We start from the raw sequence: 15,217 nt of genomic DNA, 5'->3' as shown, positions 1-15,217 counted from the left end.
CGTGGGCTGTGTCTGCAGGAAATGACAGGCAGCCTTCCCATCCTTCAGCCTGGCAGGGCTGGCACTACCCCCTTCCCTGCTCTCCATGGGTTTTCACTGCCACCCAGCAGCCTCTGGGGACAGGCAGAGAGTGGGGCTGAGAAGTTGTTGGCACATCACCATCTTGCTGAAAGGGCTTTTCTGGAGCAGGATTTATAGTGTTAGCTTGGCATTGCTGCTTGGCTTTGGCCAGAGCTCAAAATAGTGTAGCCAAACGTGCATGGAGAAATGGTCTGGAGTGCATCCCCCTTCCCCCTCACCCCCAAATGTGGGGTGTGAGGCCCTCAGACGTTAGGCAGGCTCTGGGGAGGTGCATCCTGTTCTGTACCCCCTTCCCCACACCCACACTCCCAGGCACTGGTTAGCCGCAGGTCTGAGCTCCTCTGGGAACAGCAAGTAAATCTGAGGCAGCTTATGTGTGTCCCAGGCACATCAGGACTCAGTGCATGTCCAGACCTCGGGCACAGTTGGGATTGAGGCCAGCCACAAGGGACTTGGGCAGCCACTGCCCCTTGTTGCTCCCATGCTGCTCCCTGGAGCTGAGGATGGTTCTTCCGAGAGCACTGGACCATGACAGGTCCTTTGCCTCATCCTGCTGGGCAGGAATTTGCCGAGCAATAGCACTGGATTCAAAGCCAACCTCTTCCCTAAGCTGCCCCTTTTCCTGCTGTCCCCATCTGCTTGGGGCTTGCCTGCTCAAGGTGGGGCAAACTCACTCTGACCTGCAGCGCTTGGCCCATCACCCCAGCCACATGCCTCTGGATCATCCCTGGAACAGAACAGGGGCTGGAGGAGGGGCGGCTCTCAGGCACCCGCCTGCCTGCCCAGCACCTTCCTGGAGTATAGTCTGGGGAGTACCTGGCACCCTGCTGAACCCCAGACGGGATCTGACCCTGTCGCCTTCTCAGCACTGGGCTGGTCTCCAGCCCTGCTGCAAGCCCCCAGCAAAACTGTGCCAGCGTCAGTGCCAGCAGCAGGGGCAGTGCTGCTCGGCATGTGCTCCTGTCCCGCCTATCGTCCCCGTAAGCCCCGGCACACAGTGGCTGGCCCTGCCTCAAGGCGTTCCCTGCCCGGGCCCCCCCATCTCTTTCCCGTGCCCGGAAGCCCTGGGAAGAGTTCCGCCAGGAAAGCAAAGTCCAGGCTGCAGGACTCAGGGCAGCCATGGCCAGGCACTGTGGGGCAATGGCAACCAGGATCCAGGCAAGACTGAACACAGTCTGCTCTTCCCACTGGCTGCAGGACTGGCATCTGTCCCTGGGGCTGTCAGGAGCACGTTTGACCCACGCCGGGGCTGCAGAGCGGCTGCAGCGGGAGTACGACGCGGTGGTGATCGGGGCAGGTAACGGAGCAAGGGAGCAAGTGTCGAGCTGTGGGGAGCCAGCGGGGACCCCCACTTGTCCTTCCCCCACAGCAGGTGGCAGGGGAGTGGCCAGGCAGGAACCACAGCAGTGCTGGACATGTTGCAAACCCCCAGGGGTCTGGCACAGCTGGGCACGCATTGCAGCCCCCCAGCATGCAGGGCACAAAGGGAACATCTGCCTTGAGCACTTCTGTCCCCCTCCCCTGCACCGTTAGGGCCAGGGCTGTAGGGCCAGTGGAGGATGCCCCTTGTCACCTGTATCCCTGTGTCCAGAGCCCGTTATTCGGGTGGCTGTGGCTCCCCCATGCCTAGGCATGGCAGGGTGCCCTGTCCTGTGGGACTGTACCAACACTGGACTCTGCTCACCTCTCTCTCTCCTTGCAGGGCACAACGGGCTGGTGGCAGTAAGTACCAAGAATGGCATGCTGCCTCTCCTCTATCCCTGGGGAACAGCCAGGGATTGGGAAGGGTCTGCACAGTGGTCAAGGGAGGGTTTTTGTGGCAGTGCCCATGGGGCTGGGGGCTCCCACAGGGCCCTCCCTGGTGAGGGGGAGCACCATGTGCAAGAGGGTGCTCAGACTGACAGGGACACATCCCAGCTGGAGGGATGGGCAGTGCGATGCCATGCTCCCCACAGGCTGCCTACCTGCAGCAGGCAGGGGTGCGCACAGCTGTGCTGGAGAAGCGCCACGTGCTGGGTGGTGCAGCTGTCACAGAGGAGATTGTGCCAGGTACCCCTGCATGCCCCTTGTCACCCTGGCCCTGGCTAGCCCTGGGTGTGGCCACCCTCCTCTACCCCACATCTTCCAGGGTTCAAGTTCTCCCGGGCGTCGTACCTGCTCAGCCTGCTGCGGCCACAAATCTATGCCGAGCTGGAGCTGCAGGTATTGGCACCCATCCCTTGCTGGTCTGCCAGCACCTCCCAGCATGCAGGCAGGGTGCCCCTGCTGCAAGGCTGTCTCTGCAGGGTGAGTCCTGTAGCAGGGACATCCCCGTCTTGTAGCGGCATGGCCTGAGGGTGCTCCCACGGGACCCCTACTCCTTCACCCCACTGCTGGAGGACAGCAGCCCTCCTCGCTCCCTCCTGCTGGGACACAACATGGCCCAGAATCAGCAGCAGATTGCTCAGTTCTCCCAGAAGGATGCCCAGGTACTACAGGGGCATGCACCTGGCACAGCAAAGCCGTTGAGGTGCTGCCCTGTCCCTGAAGCAGTAGGGTTGCTCCTGGGTGTGATATCCATTGCACCTACCATGGTGCAGTCCTTGTTTTTCCCTCTCTATCCCCTTTCAGGCTTACCCTGAGTATGAGGCATTCATGGGGGGCATGGTGTCGGCCCTTGACCCACTGCTGGATTCTCCTCCAGTGGATACAGCTGCCCTGGGGAAGGGGTCCCTGCTGCAGCAGCTCAGGAACCTGCGAGCCCTGTGGCCCCTGCTGCAGGCAGGTACATCTGGGGTGCTGGGGAACCCCAATGGCAAGGGGTGTTTGCCAGCACCTGGGTTGAGCAATGCAGAGCCTCCTCAGGAGCCCCAGCTGGGCTGGCAGGCTCTGGTAGGCTTGCCGACCTTGGTCCCACTGCCTGTTCCCCAAACCCAGCTGGGCACCAGCAGCCAGCCCTGGTACAGCAATGCAGCTCTCACACCACCTCTCCACCCCCAGGGCTGGCACTCGGCCAGCAGCTGCCCCGCTATTACGAGGTGCTCACAGCTCCCATCTCCAAGGTTTGTGCTGATGGTAGCAGTGTGGAGCCACCCACTGCCTCGGGTCCTTCCTGCAAGGGTGCTGCGGCAGCTCCGCACCCCAAGCCTGGCATGCTCTCTTTCTCCTGGGCCAGATCCTGGATCAGTGGTTTGAGTCAGAGCCCCTGAAGGCAACTCTGGCTACTGACGCGGTGATTGGAGCCATGACTAGCCCCCACACCCCCGGCAGCGGGTGAGGGTCCCTTCCCCCTGGGGCTCATGGCTGCATTGTCCCCCCATGCCACACTCTGTGCTTGGCTCTGCTGCACCCCAGTACCCAATGCCCTGACTCCTTGCCTCTCCCTCTCACTGCCTGTTCAGCCTTGACAGGGTGCCTCAAGGGTTGGAACTGGGCAAGGGGCCATCCCTGCCATATGGCTCCCCTGGGTGGCCCCCACCTATCCCTTTGCTGTTTGGACACCCCTAACCTTGAGTCAGATTGAGTCCTGGCTGGTGCGTGCTCCCTGTAACTAAGTTGGCATCCTCTGAGCTGGCACGGTCCCGTCTGTGGGGGCTGTGGCACCGCCCTCACTCTACTCATGCAGTGGACAGACCCGTCCCATAGTCTGGCACCTAACCTAGCATCCTGCTACCACAGGTACGTGCTGTTGCACCATGTCATGGGTGAGCTAGAGGGACGGCGGGGAGCCTGGGGCTACGTGGCAGGTGGGATGGGAGCCCTGTCCCAAGCCATTGCCAACGCAGCGACAGCCCGGGGAGCCCACATCTTTGCTGAGAAGGTATGGGGTGCCGGGTAGAGGGGAGCTGCCTTGCCATCCTACAGGAAGCAGGGATGCTCTTGGTGAAGTCTTGTCCCCTCTGCCTGCCCAGACAGTGTGCCACGTGCTGCTGGGCAGGGACGGGCGGGCACAGGGTGTTGCGCTGCAGGATGGTACAGAGGTGAGGAGTAAACTGGTGCTCTCCAATGCCTCCCCCCAAATCACTTTCCTGGAACTCATTCCTCAGGTATGGGGTGCATGGGACTGGTGGGGGCTTGGCATGTCAGCATCTCCCCATCCACACTTGCCCCTCACAGTCAGTCTCTGCACTGGCATATCCCATCCTAGAAGCAGCTGCCGAAGGATTTTGTCCAGCGGATCCGGCAGGTTGACACACGCTCCCCCGTCACCAAGATCAATGGTAGGTACTTTCAAGGACACTTCTGCTGCCATCCCTGCTGGAGGAACACCAGTGCTAGGCTCAATAAGAGGCTTCCCCCATTTCCCCATCCTGCTTCCCCCATTTCCCCATCCCATGCCCAGTGGCAGTGGATCGGCTGCCCAGCTTCCTGGCTGCCCCCAATGCCCGTGACGGCCAGCCCCTGCCCCACCACCAGTGCTCCATACATCTCAACTGCGAGAACACCCACCTCCTGCATCAGGCATTCACCGAGGCTACCCACGGACACCCCTCCAACAGGTAGGAGCCTGCACTGGCACACCTTGGTTCCACAGGGGAAGGGGCAGGACAGTCATGGCAGGTGCTGGGGAAAGTGGTGTGGGGTGGCTGGGTCCCTCTCTGCCTGCCCAGCTGGTGTACTGCTCCCTCAGGCCCATGATCGAGCTCTGCATCCCCTCAGCGCTGGACCCAGGACTGGCCCCACAGGGCTGCCACGTTGTGTCCCTCTTCACCCAGTACACCCCATCCGTGTTGGCAGATGGTCAGTCCTGGGACGAGCAGGCCAGAAATGCATATGCAGACAGGGGTAGGCAATGCACACACAGACTCCAGTAACACCAGGAGCACAGGTCCCTGCCCATGGGCAGAGCTGCCCTGTAACTGTGCATGGGCTTGCTCCCATGTCCCCCCAAGCTGCCCACCAGTCCCTTCATCTTTCTCTAGTGTTCGACTGCATTGAAGACTATGCCCCAGGATTTAAGGCATCCGTCATTGGCAGGGATATCCTGACACCACCAGACCTGGAGAGGATCTTCGGACTGCCCGGTGGAGTGGGTACCATGCGTGTCACCTCTGAGCATCACTACGGTGCCAATGCTGATGGGCATACAGTCTTGGGCCAGGCACAGCCAGCTCACATAGAGCTCTGTTGGCAGAACATCTTCCACGGAGGGATGTCTCTGGACCAGCTGTACTTTGCCCGGCCAGCACCATCTTACTCTGGCTACCGGTCCCCAATTCCTGGCTTGTACCTGTGTGGAAGTGGAGCCCACCCTGGTGAGCAGAGCTGGGAGCCAGGACCTTTCGGGGGGGCTGCAGAAGGAAGGCAGGGGCATGTGGAAGAGGTGCAGTACCACTCCCCATTTCTGCTTTCTTGCAGGAGGAGGAGTGATGGGAGCAGCAGGACGTAATGCTGCCCAGGTGGCCCTCAAGGACTTCAGGAGCTTCTGATGACAGTGGTGACACTGACTTCACCAATACAGGCTTGTAGCAGCAGCAAGCCTCATTGATCCCATGCAGAGCCCTGTCCATCCCCAAATTGCTTACCAGACACCTCAGAGCAGCATCCCCAGAGAGATGAGGGTACAGTCTGGCAGGGTCCCCTGTGCTCTCAGCTGCTACTATCTTGAACAGGTGACTTCTCCCAGCCTACCACAGCCCAGCTTTGCTGCAGTGACTTGTGCACTGTGTGACCCTGGTAAGCCTCACTCAGCCCCTGCCTGTGCCCATGGAAATAAACCTTGGCCCAGGCTCTGTCATGAGCACTCTTGCTGTGATTATTGAGCAATTCACGCAGCTCCCACCACGCCAACATGAGGGGCTGCACTGTGGCTGGTGCTGCAACCTCAGCGGAGGTGCCAGAGGGGACTGGCACATTTCAGAGCAGTGAACAGGGACAAACAGCTCCTCACCCTCTCCTGTGCTTGTTGATGCAGGCTCAGGTGCGTGCAGGGCCGTTTGTACAGAGTCCTCCAGTTCTGGGCTGGCCCGGACCTTCCCATGGTGCTTAGAACAAGCAGGCAGCCAGGAAGCTGCCTGGGACTTGCTTTGCTACCTGGAGGCCCCAGCTGTCCTCTGTCCCCCGTCCCCCAGCTCTGGGAAGGTGTGTGTAGAGCAGACGTGCCCAGCAGCTCAGAGGCCACAGGAGCCAGGAGTGGCAGCTACTCCCTTGCGCCCCACACTCCCTACTGTTCCCACCAGGTGCTGCCTGCACATGTTCTGGTTCTGTCCCTCCATCACCAGGGCAGATGCTCCGTGCTGGCCAACCCTCAGCCACAGCAGGCCCGGGAGCCGCTGGCTGCAGATTACAGAGCTCACATCCTCTCCCTGCCCTCTTCCTCCCCCGGACAATGCTCCCAATTCAGCCACCCACCTCGCCTCCCGCTGGGCCCTAAATACGGTGCTGACAGGCTGAGCTGCTGCACCTGAGCTAGCTGAATCAATATTGACTGGCCAGGAATAGTCCCGCAGCCCTCTGAGAATAGCCCCGCACGCCTGCCTGCTGCCCACAGCTTCCCGCGCACGGGGCTGCCCTGCTGCCGGCTGCATATTTTTAGCTGCTGCCGCTGCTGGCTGCCTAGGACTGCAGGTGCTGGCACCCAGTGAGCCCCGAGGGAGATGAGGGGCTCACTGAGTGACACCTCAAGGCAAAGGGGGATGCCTCCAGCCTGCCACGGTCACAGTGAGCAGCACAACACAGTGCCCCCACTGCTGCAGGGTGAGGCTGGCAGGTCCCAGGTGTGGGAGAGCCCACCAGCCCCCTCCCTGCCCTCTTCTTGCTGACCCCAGGAGCAGAGGCAGAGCTGGGAGCAGTACCCAGCACCTGCCTGCCCTGCACCCCTGCCAGCATCTTCCGGGTGGGGAGGCCAGGGGGACTTCTGGCCTCACGCTTTAGAAATTGAGCTCCAAAACGTTGAGACACGAATGAGTCACAGGCTTCACTGCTGGCTGCAACCCTGCCCTTCCCCAGGGCTTTCCATGGCCCCCATGCTGGGGCTGGCCAGGGACTCCTATCGCAGGAGAGGCTTCAGCACATGCCCTGAGCCCGGACGAGGCAGAGGGCTGGGATGAGGGTCTCCTGAGAGCGGGTCCCGGCGCCGTGCACCCATGCACACCCAGAGGTGCTGGAGCTCTTGCAAAACGTGGCGATGAGCTCACGGGCTATTCCCGGCCGTGTTGATTCTGGCTCCTCCCGGCAGGATCCAGCTGCTTTGACTCCAAACAAACAGCCCGGTGGCCACCGGCACATTCCTGGCCGGTCCCTGGGCACAGCCAGGGCACAGGGTTTCCTGTTTATCCCCATCCCACGGCGGGGCACGGCGGGCGTGTGGGCAGTGGGGTGCCCCGGGGACTGGCGGCACCCCAAGCCGGAGGTTGCTCGCGGGGCAGGTCGGGAGGGGGGCATCCCCAGTCTCCACATCCCAGGGAGAAAGGCTATGCCTGAGGACCTTCACAGCCAGCCTGGCTCAGGAATGGCCCAGGTGATGCCCTGAGCCCTGGGAGAACCGTACTCCGGACTTCCAATGCCATCCCACAGCCTGCCGTGTTCTCTGTGCCCCCCGAGTCCTGGCCCCATTGCAGCACCCCGAGGCACCCCCTGCCTGCATGCCCATTTGAGCCACTGTGTAGGTGGGAAGGGGCAAGAGGTGTCCTTTTGAGGTGTCCCTAGCGTGACAGTTTGTCACCTCCACAAGGTCCATGCTCTGCCTAGCTGGGGGACAGACCCATGGAAGAAGCATCCTCGACCGGGGGCATTGGGTTCAGACTGGGAGGAGGTCCAGGCTCACGGCAGGTAGGGGTATCCGGGGGTCCTCAGCCCCCTCAGGCTGCGGGGAGGACAGGGGTTGGGGTGGGGACAGGTTTGCCCCAGTGTGGCAGGATACGGCCGGGGGAGGGCAGGGAGTAGGGCTGGGCTCCAGGCCCGAGGCGGGAGGGCGGAGGCTTCTCCCCCCCCCCCGGAGCGGCCCACCCCGCTGCAACATAAAAGCGGCTGCAGGCGGTGCTCGGCGGGAGTCAAGAGTCGTGGGAGCCGGCAGCAGCGGGAGCCAGCAGTCGCGTCCACTCGCCACCGCCTGCCCCGCATCGCTGCCAGTCCTGCACCGCCATCCCTTGCCAGGGTGAGTACCGGCAGTAGCCCCGGCGGGGGCAGATCTGGGCACCTGGAGGGGGTCGGCAACCCCACTAGTGCTCTGAATGGGAATGCAGGGGAAGAGATGGGATGATGGAGACAGAGCTGTGTGAAGTATGGGGAGGGGAGGGACTCTGGTGTTCGGCAAAGGATCCAAGCGGGAAATAAAGGGGGGCTCTGTGAGGCTCCCACCCATGTCCTGAAGCACGGGGCAGGCAGGAAGCAACAAGAGCACAGGGCAATGTTCATGGGGCTGCCCATGGCTGTCGGTTCCTGGGAGGGCTGTGCCAGGGTTGGGTGAAGCAGTGATGGGTGCAGGGTTGGGGCTGAGCCCAGAGGTGGGGTATGCTGCAAGTATGGCAGGGTCTAGTGCCTGCATCCCCCACGGCACAGGGACAGGGATGTCACCACTGTGCAAGGGGACATGATATCCCTACACCATTGCCCAACTCCTGGGGCACAGGGAGCACCCTCACCCTGCCATGATCCCCAAGGGCTCATTGTCAGGCTGTCCTCAGGCATCCCACCTGCAGAACCACGATGGTGATGCCAATTGGCACAAGTCCCATCCTTCTGGTGCTGCTGCTGTGCTGGGTGGCCCCCAGCGGGCAGGACCTGGCCCCAGTGCAGCTGCGGCTGGGGGGACCACGGGGGCCAGCAGGAGAGGGCCGGCTGGAGGTGCTGTACCAAGGACGCTGGGGCACCGTCTGCGACGACGGCTTCGACTTCCACGCGGCCACCGTCGCCTGCAGACAGCTGGGTTACACCGCAGCCATCACCTGGACCCATAGTGCCACCTACGGCCAAGGGGAAGGTAAGGGGCAGGTGGGGAGTGGAAGGGTGGGGGGTCCTGGGGAGGGCGGTGGGGAGGGGGAACCTGCTCTGGGGACTGTAGGTGCAGGCAGCCGGCGGGACGCACTGGATGGTGCCCGTGGTGCTGTGTTCCCCAGGCCCCATCTGGCTGGACAACGTGCGGTGTGGGGGCAATGAAGGCTCCTTGGCAGAGTGTGTCCACAATGGCTGGGGCATCAGTGACTGCCACCATGGTGAGGATGCTGGTGTGGTGTGCTCAGGACAGCGACTACCTGGCAGCTCCCCCCAGGCCACCACCTCTGGTAACCTGAGAGAGGTGAGTGGGGGGTCATGGAATTCCCCTGTTCCCAGTAGGGTATACCAGGGGGACTGGAGCAGGTCCCTCCAACCCTTTCCCTTGTCCCCATCCTGTATGCCCTGCCCTCGATACTGGAGTCCCATGCCCAACCCTGTGCCCACTGTGGCAGGTGCCAGGGCTGAGCCTGGAGGAGGTGCGGCTCAAGCCCATCCTGGCACGAGCCAAGCTGAGCATGCCAGTAACGGAGGGTGCTGTGGAAGTGAAGCACAACGGGCGCTGGAGGCAGGTGTGTGATGCCAACTGGACCAGGAACAACAGCCGTGTGGTCTGTGGGATGCTGGGCTTCCCCCGTGAGAGGCAGATCAACACCAGCTTCTACCGGTAGGGATGTGGGAAACATGCATTGCACGTAAGCACGTGGGGCAGGTGCCTGGCTGGGCACACTGTGGGGACAAGAGACTGGAGGGGGCGTCAGGGAAGGGCTGCACATATGTGTGGGTGGGCAAGGTGCCTGGCCATGCCTAGGTCCCCTTCTTGTGGCCTTGACAAGGGGCAGAGTTGGGCTCAGCAGCATCCAGAGGACTGTGGGTATGGTCACCAGATATGACTGGCAAAGCGTGGGAGAAAGGAGAGGAAAGGCAAGTGTCTCTCAATCCCTCCACTCCTGTCTCAGACTGGGACTATAAATACAGCGCATAATGAGCCCCTACCAATGCCAGGAGTCACACAGTCCTGCTGGGACACATGGTACAGCCAGGCTTGGCACAGTAATCGCCAGTGTGAGAGAACCTGACATTCTGTGGGAAGACCTCATGGCTCCAGCTCCTACTGGGGAGGGCAGGAGTGATGGGGTGGGGAGGGGTTCAGTTGTGCAGTGTCAGCATGACACCCCCCAACCTCCTGGCTCTGTGTACCCACAGAAAGCTCTGGAATAGGAAGCTGAAGGACTCCAACTCCAGGTAGGACTCAGCCCTGGGCAGGGCAGGCAGGGCACCTTGGGTGGGCACCCAGCATGGATATTGGGTGGGGGTGAGTCTCTGGCACCCAAGCTGACACTGGCCCTGCTCCTCTCCCTCGGCAGCCTGAAGACTCTCAGCCAGAAGAACAGCTTCTGGGTCCACAGGGTGCAATGCAAGGGCTCGGAGCCCCACCTGGCCCGCTGCCCTATACAGGTGGCCCCACCAGCCCCCCGCCAGCACGCCTGCCCCCACGGCATGCACACCATTGTCAGCTGTCTCCCCAGCCCGGCCTTCCAGAAGGGCACAGGCAAGGGCAAGAGCAAAAGCAAGGCCTCCCCAGGAAAGGTGAGCCCTGGTAGAGCCCCGCACCTCATCCCAGCGACAGAGGGTCTCAGAGCTGAGCAGCACACCCAGCCACTCCATTTGCACTTGTGCAGGCGGGTGGCCAAGTCCTGGGGGTGCTGACCAGCTGCTCCCCATGCCCAGGTGCTCCCGGTGCGGCTGCGAGCGGGTACCCATCCCGGCGAGGGCCGGGTGGAGGTGCTACGCCACGGGCAGTGGGGCACCGTGTGTGACAAGCAGTGGGACCTCACTGCAGCCAGTGTGGTGTGCCGGCAGCTGGGCTACGGGACAGCGAAGCAGGCCCTGGTGGGAGCCCAGATGGGACAAGGTGAGGCAGATGGAACAGCATGGACTTGGGGCGCTGCTGGACTTGGAGGGGTATGATGGGGAAAGCCACTGGTTTAATGTGTCCTGTTGGACCATCCTGGGTTCTTCAGTCAGCTCCAGCCTGCCCTGGCATGGGGCTCCCTTGTCTGCTCCTGCCATGGGCTGCCCCATTCCCTTAGGGAATGCCCAGACCAGGGGAAGGAGGGTGGGGGTCCTGCTCCAGGATGGTCATGGAGCAGGGAGCACTGACCCTTCCTCTGCTTTAGGTCTGGGGCCCATCCATATGAGCAATGTACAATGCACTGGCCATGAGCGCACCCTGGGTGAGTGCCGCTTCCAAGATGCCGAGCGGAGCGGGTGTCAGCACAAGGCTGATGCTGCCGTTCGCTGCCACATGCCCCACATGGACTTCAAGAGCCAGGTGAGCCCCTGTCTCTTCCCCAGAGCCAAAGCTCCATTGCACAGCCCTTGCTCATCAAGCGCTGTGCCTGGTGTGGATGCTCAGAGCAGCTCTGGGGTGACCGAGGGGATGGAGGCGACACAGAGCAGCACCTCATGGGGGTTCTGCAGGATGAGCTGGTGGGAAAAGTGGGGAGAAAAAGAGGAAGAAGTTGAGGGAGATGTGTTGGGCTGCCTATCCCATTGCAGTGCTGAGAGGGGGGCTGGGGTCTGCACCACATTCCAGCTCAGCCCTTCTCTGCTGGCAGGTGCGGCTGGCTGGGGGCCGTAACCCCGAAGAAGGTGTAGTGGAGGTGCTGGTGCCAGTGCAGGGACGGCTGCAGTGGGGTGCAGTGTGCGGTGCACAGTGGGGGCTGAACGAGGCCATGGTGGTCTGCAGGCAGCTGGGGCTGGGCTTTGCCAGCCATGCCCTCCAGGTGAGTGGGTTCCCATCCTGGGGCTGGGAGTGCCAGGGGTCCTGCAGGATGGGTAGTGTGGGCATGGGATGGCTGGGCCTCTGGGATGGGACAGCCGGGGCGAAAAGCCCTGGTGGCAGCTTTAGGGCAGGGAGGGAGGCAGGTGGGTTCTGGCAGGGGGTGGGAGGACTGGTCCAAGCACTGTGCTCCTCCTCTGCTCAGGAGACGTGGTACTGGGCAGGCAGCCCCGATGCCACCCAGGTTGTGATGAGCGGGGTGCGCTGTGCCGGCACCGAGCTGGCCCTCCAGCAGTGCCAGCGCCATGGCCCTGTCCACTGCCCCAGCGGCGGGGGACGCTTCTCAGCAGGGGTCACCTGCACTGCCCGTGAGTAGCAGGAGCCCATGGGGTACTGCTGGGAGGCGGCACCCCTGTTCTCCTGGAGAGTATGGGGAGCTATGCAGGGTGGGGATCACCTTCTCAATCCCTGCTGGTTCCCTTCATGCCAGATGCTCCAGACCTGGTGATGAATGCCCAGCTGGTGCAGGAGACAGCCTACCTCGAGGACCGGCCCCTGGGGCTGCTGTACTGCGCCCATGAGGAGCGCTGCCTCTCCCGCTCTGCCGACCAAATGCAGTGGCCCTATGGCTTCCGCCGCCTCCTCCGCTTCTCCTCCCAGATCCACAACCTGGGAAGAGCTGATTTCCGACCCAGGATGGGGCGGCATGCCTGGACCTGGCACCAGTGCCACCGGTGAGTAGCCCATGGGCAGAGGCTGGCAAGGAGCTGCCCCCTCCCAGGGCCAGGCAGGGTATGGTCCCAAGAGACTGTCTCACCCGAGGTAGTTAACAGTGTCCACGTCAACACTGTCATTATGGCTTTATTTGGCTTCAAGGCTGTAATTTGCTGAGTCCCTGGGTGCTGCCTGCTCCCGGCAGGGCAGCTGGGCCGCCCACATGTGCACCAGCCCTGTACTCAGTCCCTGTCCCCACAGGCACTTCCACAGCATCGAGGTCTTTACCCATTATGACCTGCTAACTCTCAACGGTTCCAAGGTGGCGGAGGGGCACAAGGCCAGCTTTTGCCTGGAGGACACCAACTGCCCCGAGGGTATGTGCTGTCTGCAGAGCTTACAGCAGCCCCTCATTCTGCTCCTTGAAGAGGGCTCTGTCTGTGCCCTCCCTCACCTCCCTACCCTCCTGCAGGGCTGCAGCGACGCTTCGCCTGTGCCAACTTTGGGGAGCAAGGGGTGAGCGTGGGGTGCTGGGACACCTACCGCCATGACATCGACTGCCAGTGGATTGACATCACCGATGTGCCACCAGGCAGCTACACCTTCCAGGTATGGGAATGGAGGGTCAGGGGGGTACCAAGCCACTGGAGCTCAGGGCTGGGGGCTGCCCTACATGGGCACCATCAGCACTCCCTCACCCTGCACATTGGGGTGCAGCTCTGCACCCCTCTGTGCATGCGCCACAGCCCTGCCTGGCCAGGGCATGGCAGAGGTGCCCCCAGCCCTGCCTCTTGCTCTCTCAGGTGGTTGTGAACCCCAAGCACGAAGTGGCTGAGTCAGACTTCTCCAACAATGTGATGCGGTGCCAGTGCAAGTATGATGGGCAGCGTGTCTGGATGCACAGCTGCCACACAAGTAAGGAGGGACAGGAGCATAGAGGGCATGAAAGACAGGGTGGGAGAAGTGACAGGGCGGGGAGTGCCACAGGTTCCTTGTTCCTCCCCCATCACCACCCATGTCACTTTCTCCAGGTGATGCCTATGGTGCTGACGTGGTGAGCGACCTGGAGAGACGAGAACGCCTGGCCAGCAACCTCGTGTGACCCCTTGGCATCGGCATGGTCCCAGCAGTGCTGCAGGACAGTCCAACTCCCGTGCCCCGGCAGCACCAGACTGAGCTCAGGGACTTGAAGACTTTTGTATTTATTGATGCTGCTGCAGAGGATGGAGATGAACACTGGGGCTGGTGGGGAGTGCCCAGGGGTGCCCAGTCCCGTGCTGCCAGCGGGACTTGCAAGAGCGGCCCAAGTACTGCAGCAGCTCTCACCTCCACAGCTCCAATGCCCCCCAGGACAACTACCTCAGCCTGCCTGCCCAACCTCCCTTGCTCCAGCAGACTCAGGACAGTCACTGGCCACCCATGCACCAGTCCTGTCCTCAATAAAGGTGCTGTGAGATGGGAGCAGGGTGCTGTGCTATGGGAGAGGGTGTACTCCTTTATCAACCCCATCATTCCCTACTCTCTCCGCTGCGCTCTTTCCCATGAGGACTATGGAGCCAGTCCCCAGCTGAGAACAACTCTGGTCTGTACGATGGGTCCCTAGCCAGGTAGTATCACCCCAGGTCCACCAGCCCCTGGCTGTCTGCATGTGGCTGGCATCAAGCAGCTCTGGCTTGTCACCAGTGGTCCCCGCCAGCCAGGGCACCCTGGCCCTGAACTGGCTAACCCTGTGCATGCAAAGGACCCCAGCCAGCTCTGTGGCAGCACGGGCCAGCAGCCAGCCCACCAGCCGCAGTATCTCCAGCCGCCATGGGCTTTCCCAGACTGTTCTGGCAGCTTCCCAGCCATGGGAGCAGTGGTGAGGCCACTCTGCCTCCCAAAGCCCTTGTACCTGGGCACAGCGTAGAGACAGGGCACATCATGCCCTTGCTCTCTGTGTTTCTTTCCGCTGTGGTTTCTATCTTTTTAACAGCAGATAAAAGGGAATGTCTCCAGCCCACTCTGTACTGCCTGTTCCCCAGCGAGCCAGCTGACAGGCAGTGCCACCCCCCTCCTTGCACACCTCTGCCCATCCCCCACCTCACTGGCAGGCACCAGCCCGGGGTGGGGGGCTATCAGCACCCACCTTGGCCCAGGACATGCCAGACTGTGCCCACACGTGATGGTCTCCGCACGTGGAGGAGCTGCTGGGGACGGCGGTGATGCACTGGGGTGGCCTGAGGCCAGAGATCGTGGCAAGGCACATGCCGGCGAGAGGCTCACTCTGCCGGGGTCAGGGTTTGAGGGATGCCGGATGGCGGGGAGGATGTTTTCCACATGAGAGCAGCTTTGCGCCCTGAAATTTCCACTGGCCAAGCCACAAGCATCCGGGAACGGCGGCTGAGATGGCTCCCAGCTGGCAGCACTGCTGGACGGTGCAGGGGCAGAGAGCCACTGCCACGGGGTTGTGACCAGCTCCACTGCTGCCAAGCTGGGGGACAGCCAGGGGACACGGGGCAGCCACATGAGCCCTTCAGCAACCAAAAACATGCAAACCGCTGGCAGGGGTGGCAGAAAAGCATCATCCCCATCCTCACCTCCTGTGAAGGGCCCCAAAGTCACGGCGCTGAGAGTGTGCAGGGCTACAGGGCAGGAATGCTGGGGCACACAGGGCTGTTTTTCAGATGCTGAGTGACGATGCAAAGCACAGGAGCCAAAGGCAGGTCCCAGCCACTGGCCTCCACCCCG

The 15,217-nt window shown here is 62.2% G+C and overlaps 2 protein-coding genes across 8 annotated transcripts; both read left to right on the top strand.

Annotated features, from left to right (window-relative positions):
* The first annotated feature begins 102 nt into the window (after nt 1–102).
* Nucleotides 103–5,800, top strand: PYROXD2 (pyridine nucleotide-disulphide oxidoreductase domain 2). 6 transcript variants are annotated; one of them, XM_051799942.1, is made up of 16 exons: nt 103–1,378; nt 1,784–1,803; nt 2,037–2,130; nt 2,210–2,283; nt 2,403–2,549; nt 2,692–2,845; nt 3,061–3,122; nt 3,236–3,333; nt 3,739–3,880; nt 3,972–4,106; nt 4,208–4,280; nt 4,403–4,559; nt 4,691–4,845; nt 4,983–5,089; nt 5,195–5,315; nt 5,419–5,800. In XM_051799942.1, exons 1-16 carry the CDS (start codon nt 1,201–1,203, stop codon nt 5,487–5,489), a joined length of 1,788 nt encoding a protein of 595 aa, XP_051655902.1. In that variant the 5' UTR covers nt 103–1,200; the 3' UTR covers nt 5,490–5,800. The 6 variants fall into 6 exon arrangements, 5 of the variants coding, with proteins under 5 accessions (XP_051655902.1, XP_051655903.1, XP_051655905.1 ...); XM_051799943.1 differs by having other exon boundaries at nt 2,998–3,122; nt 3,972–4,040; XM_051799945.1 differs by having other exon boundaries at nt 2,998–3,122; nt 4,477–4,559; nt 5,038–5,089.
* A 1,979-nt stretch (nt 5,801–7,779) lies between these two features.
* Nucleotides 7,780–13,920, top strand: LOXL4 (lysyl oxidase like 4). 2 transcript variants are annotated; one of them, XM_051799547.1, is made up of 16 exons: nt 7,780–7,830; nt 8,035–8,155; nt 8,685–8,980; nt 9,117–9,295; nt 9,447–9,658; nt 10,198–10,236; nt 10,359–10,581; nt 10,723–10,906; nt 11,172–11,326; nt 11,613–11,780; nt 11,982–12,144; nt 12,267–12,510; nt 12,752–12,867; nt 12,963–13,099; nt 13,294–13,405; nt 13,522–13,920. In XM_051799547.1, exons 3-16 carry the CDS (start codon nt 8,707–8,709, stop codon nt 13,590–13,592), a joined length of 2,277 nt encoding a protein of 758 aa, XP_051655507.1. In that variant the 5' UTR covers nt 7,780–7,830; nt 8,035–8,155; nt 8,685–8,706; the 3' UTR covers nt 13,593–13,920. The 2 variants fall into 2 exon arrangements, with proteins under 2 accessions (XP_051655507.1, XP_051655508.1); XM_051799548.1 differs by lacking the exons at nt 7,780–7,830; nt 8,035–8,155 and having other exon boundaries at nt 8,653–8,980; nt 9,117–9,281; nt 9,454–9,658; nt 10,359–10,561; nt 10,706–10,906.
* The last annotated feature ends 1,297 nt before the right edge of the window (nt 13,921–15,217 follow it).

This window comes from Manacus candei, unplaced genomic scaffold, assembly GCF_025592945.1.
Source record: "Manacus candei isolate 608988 ecotype Guabito, Panama unplaced genomic scaffold, ASM2559294v1 h1tg000050l, whole genome shotgun sequence".
Lineage (NCBI taxonomy): Eukaryota > Metazoa > Chordata > Aves > Passeriformes > Pipridae > Manacus > Manacus candei.
This window is presented reverse-complemented; position numbering and strand designations above follow the sequence as displayed.

Bases quoted from the DNA above. Each gene is read 5' to 3' on its own strand.
- PYROXD2 (XM_051799941.1), top strand. From the start codon at position 1,201: ATGGCCAGGCACTGTGGGGCAATGGCAACCAGGATCCAGGCAAGACTG. The intron at 4,281-4,402 runs GTAGGTACTTTC...TCCCATGCCCAG, and splicing joins CCCCGTCACCAAGATCAATG to TGGCAGTGGATCGGCTGCCC. The intron at 4,846-4,982 runs GTAGGCAATGCA...ATCTTTCTCTAG, and splicing joins AAATGCATATGCAGACAGGG to TGTTCGACTGCATTGAAGAC.
- LOXL4 (XM_051799547.1), top strand. From the start codon at position 8,707: ATGGTGATGCCAATTGGCACAAGTCCCATCCTTCTGGTGCTGCTGCTG. The intron at 9,296-9,446 runs GTGAGTGGGGGG...CCACTGTGGCAG, and splicing joins CCTCTGGTAACCTGAGAGAG to GTGCCAGGGCTGAGCCTGGA. The intron at 9,659-10,197 runs GTAGGGATGTGG...GTGTACCCACAG, and splicing joins ATCAACACCAGCTTCTACCG to AAAGCTCTGGAATAGGAAGC.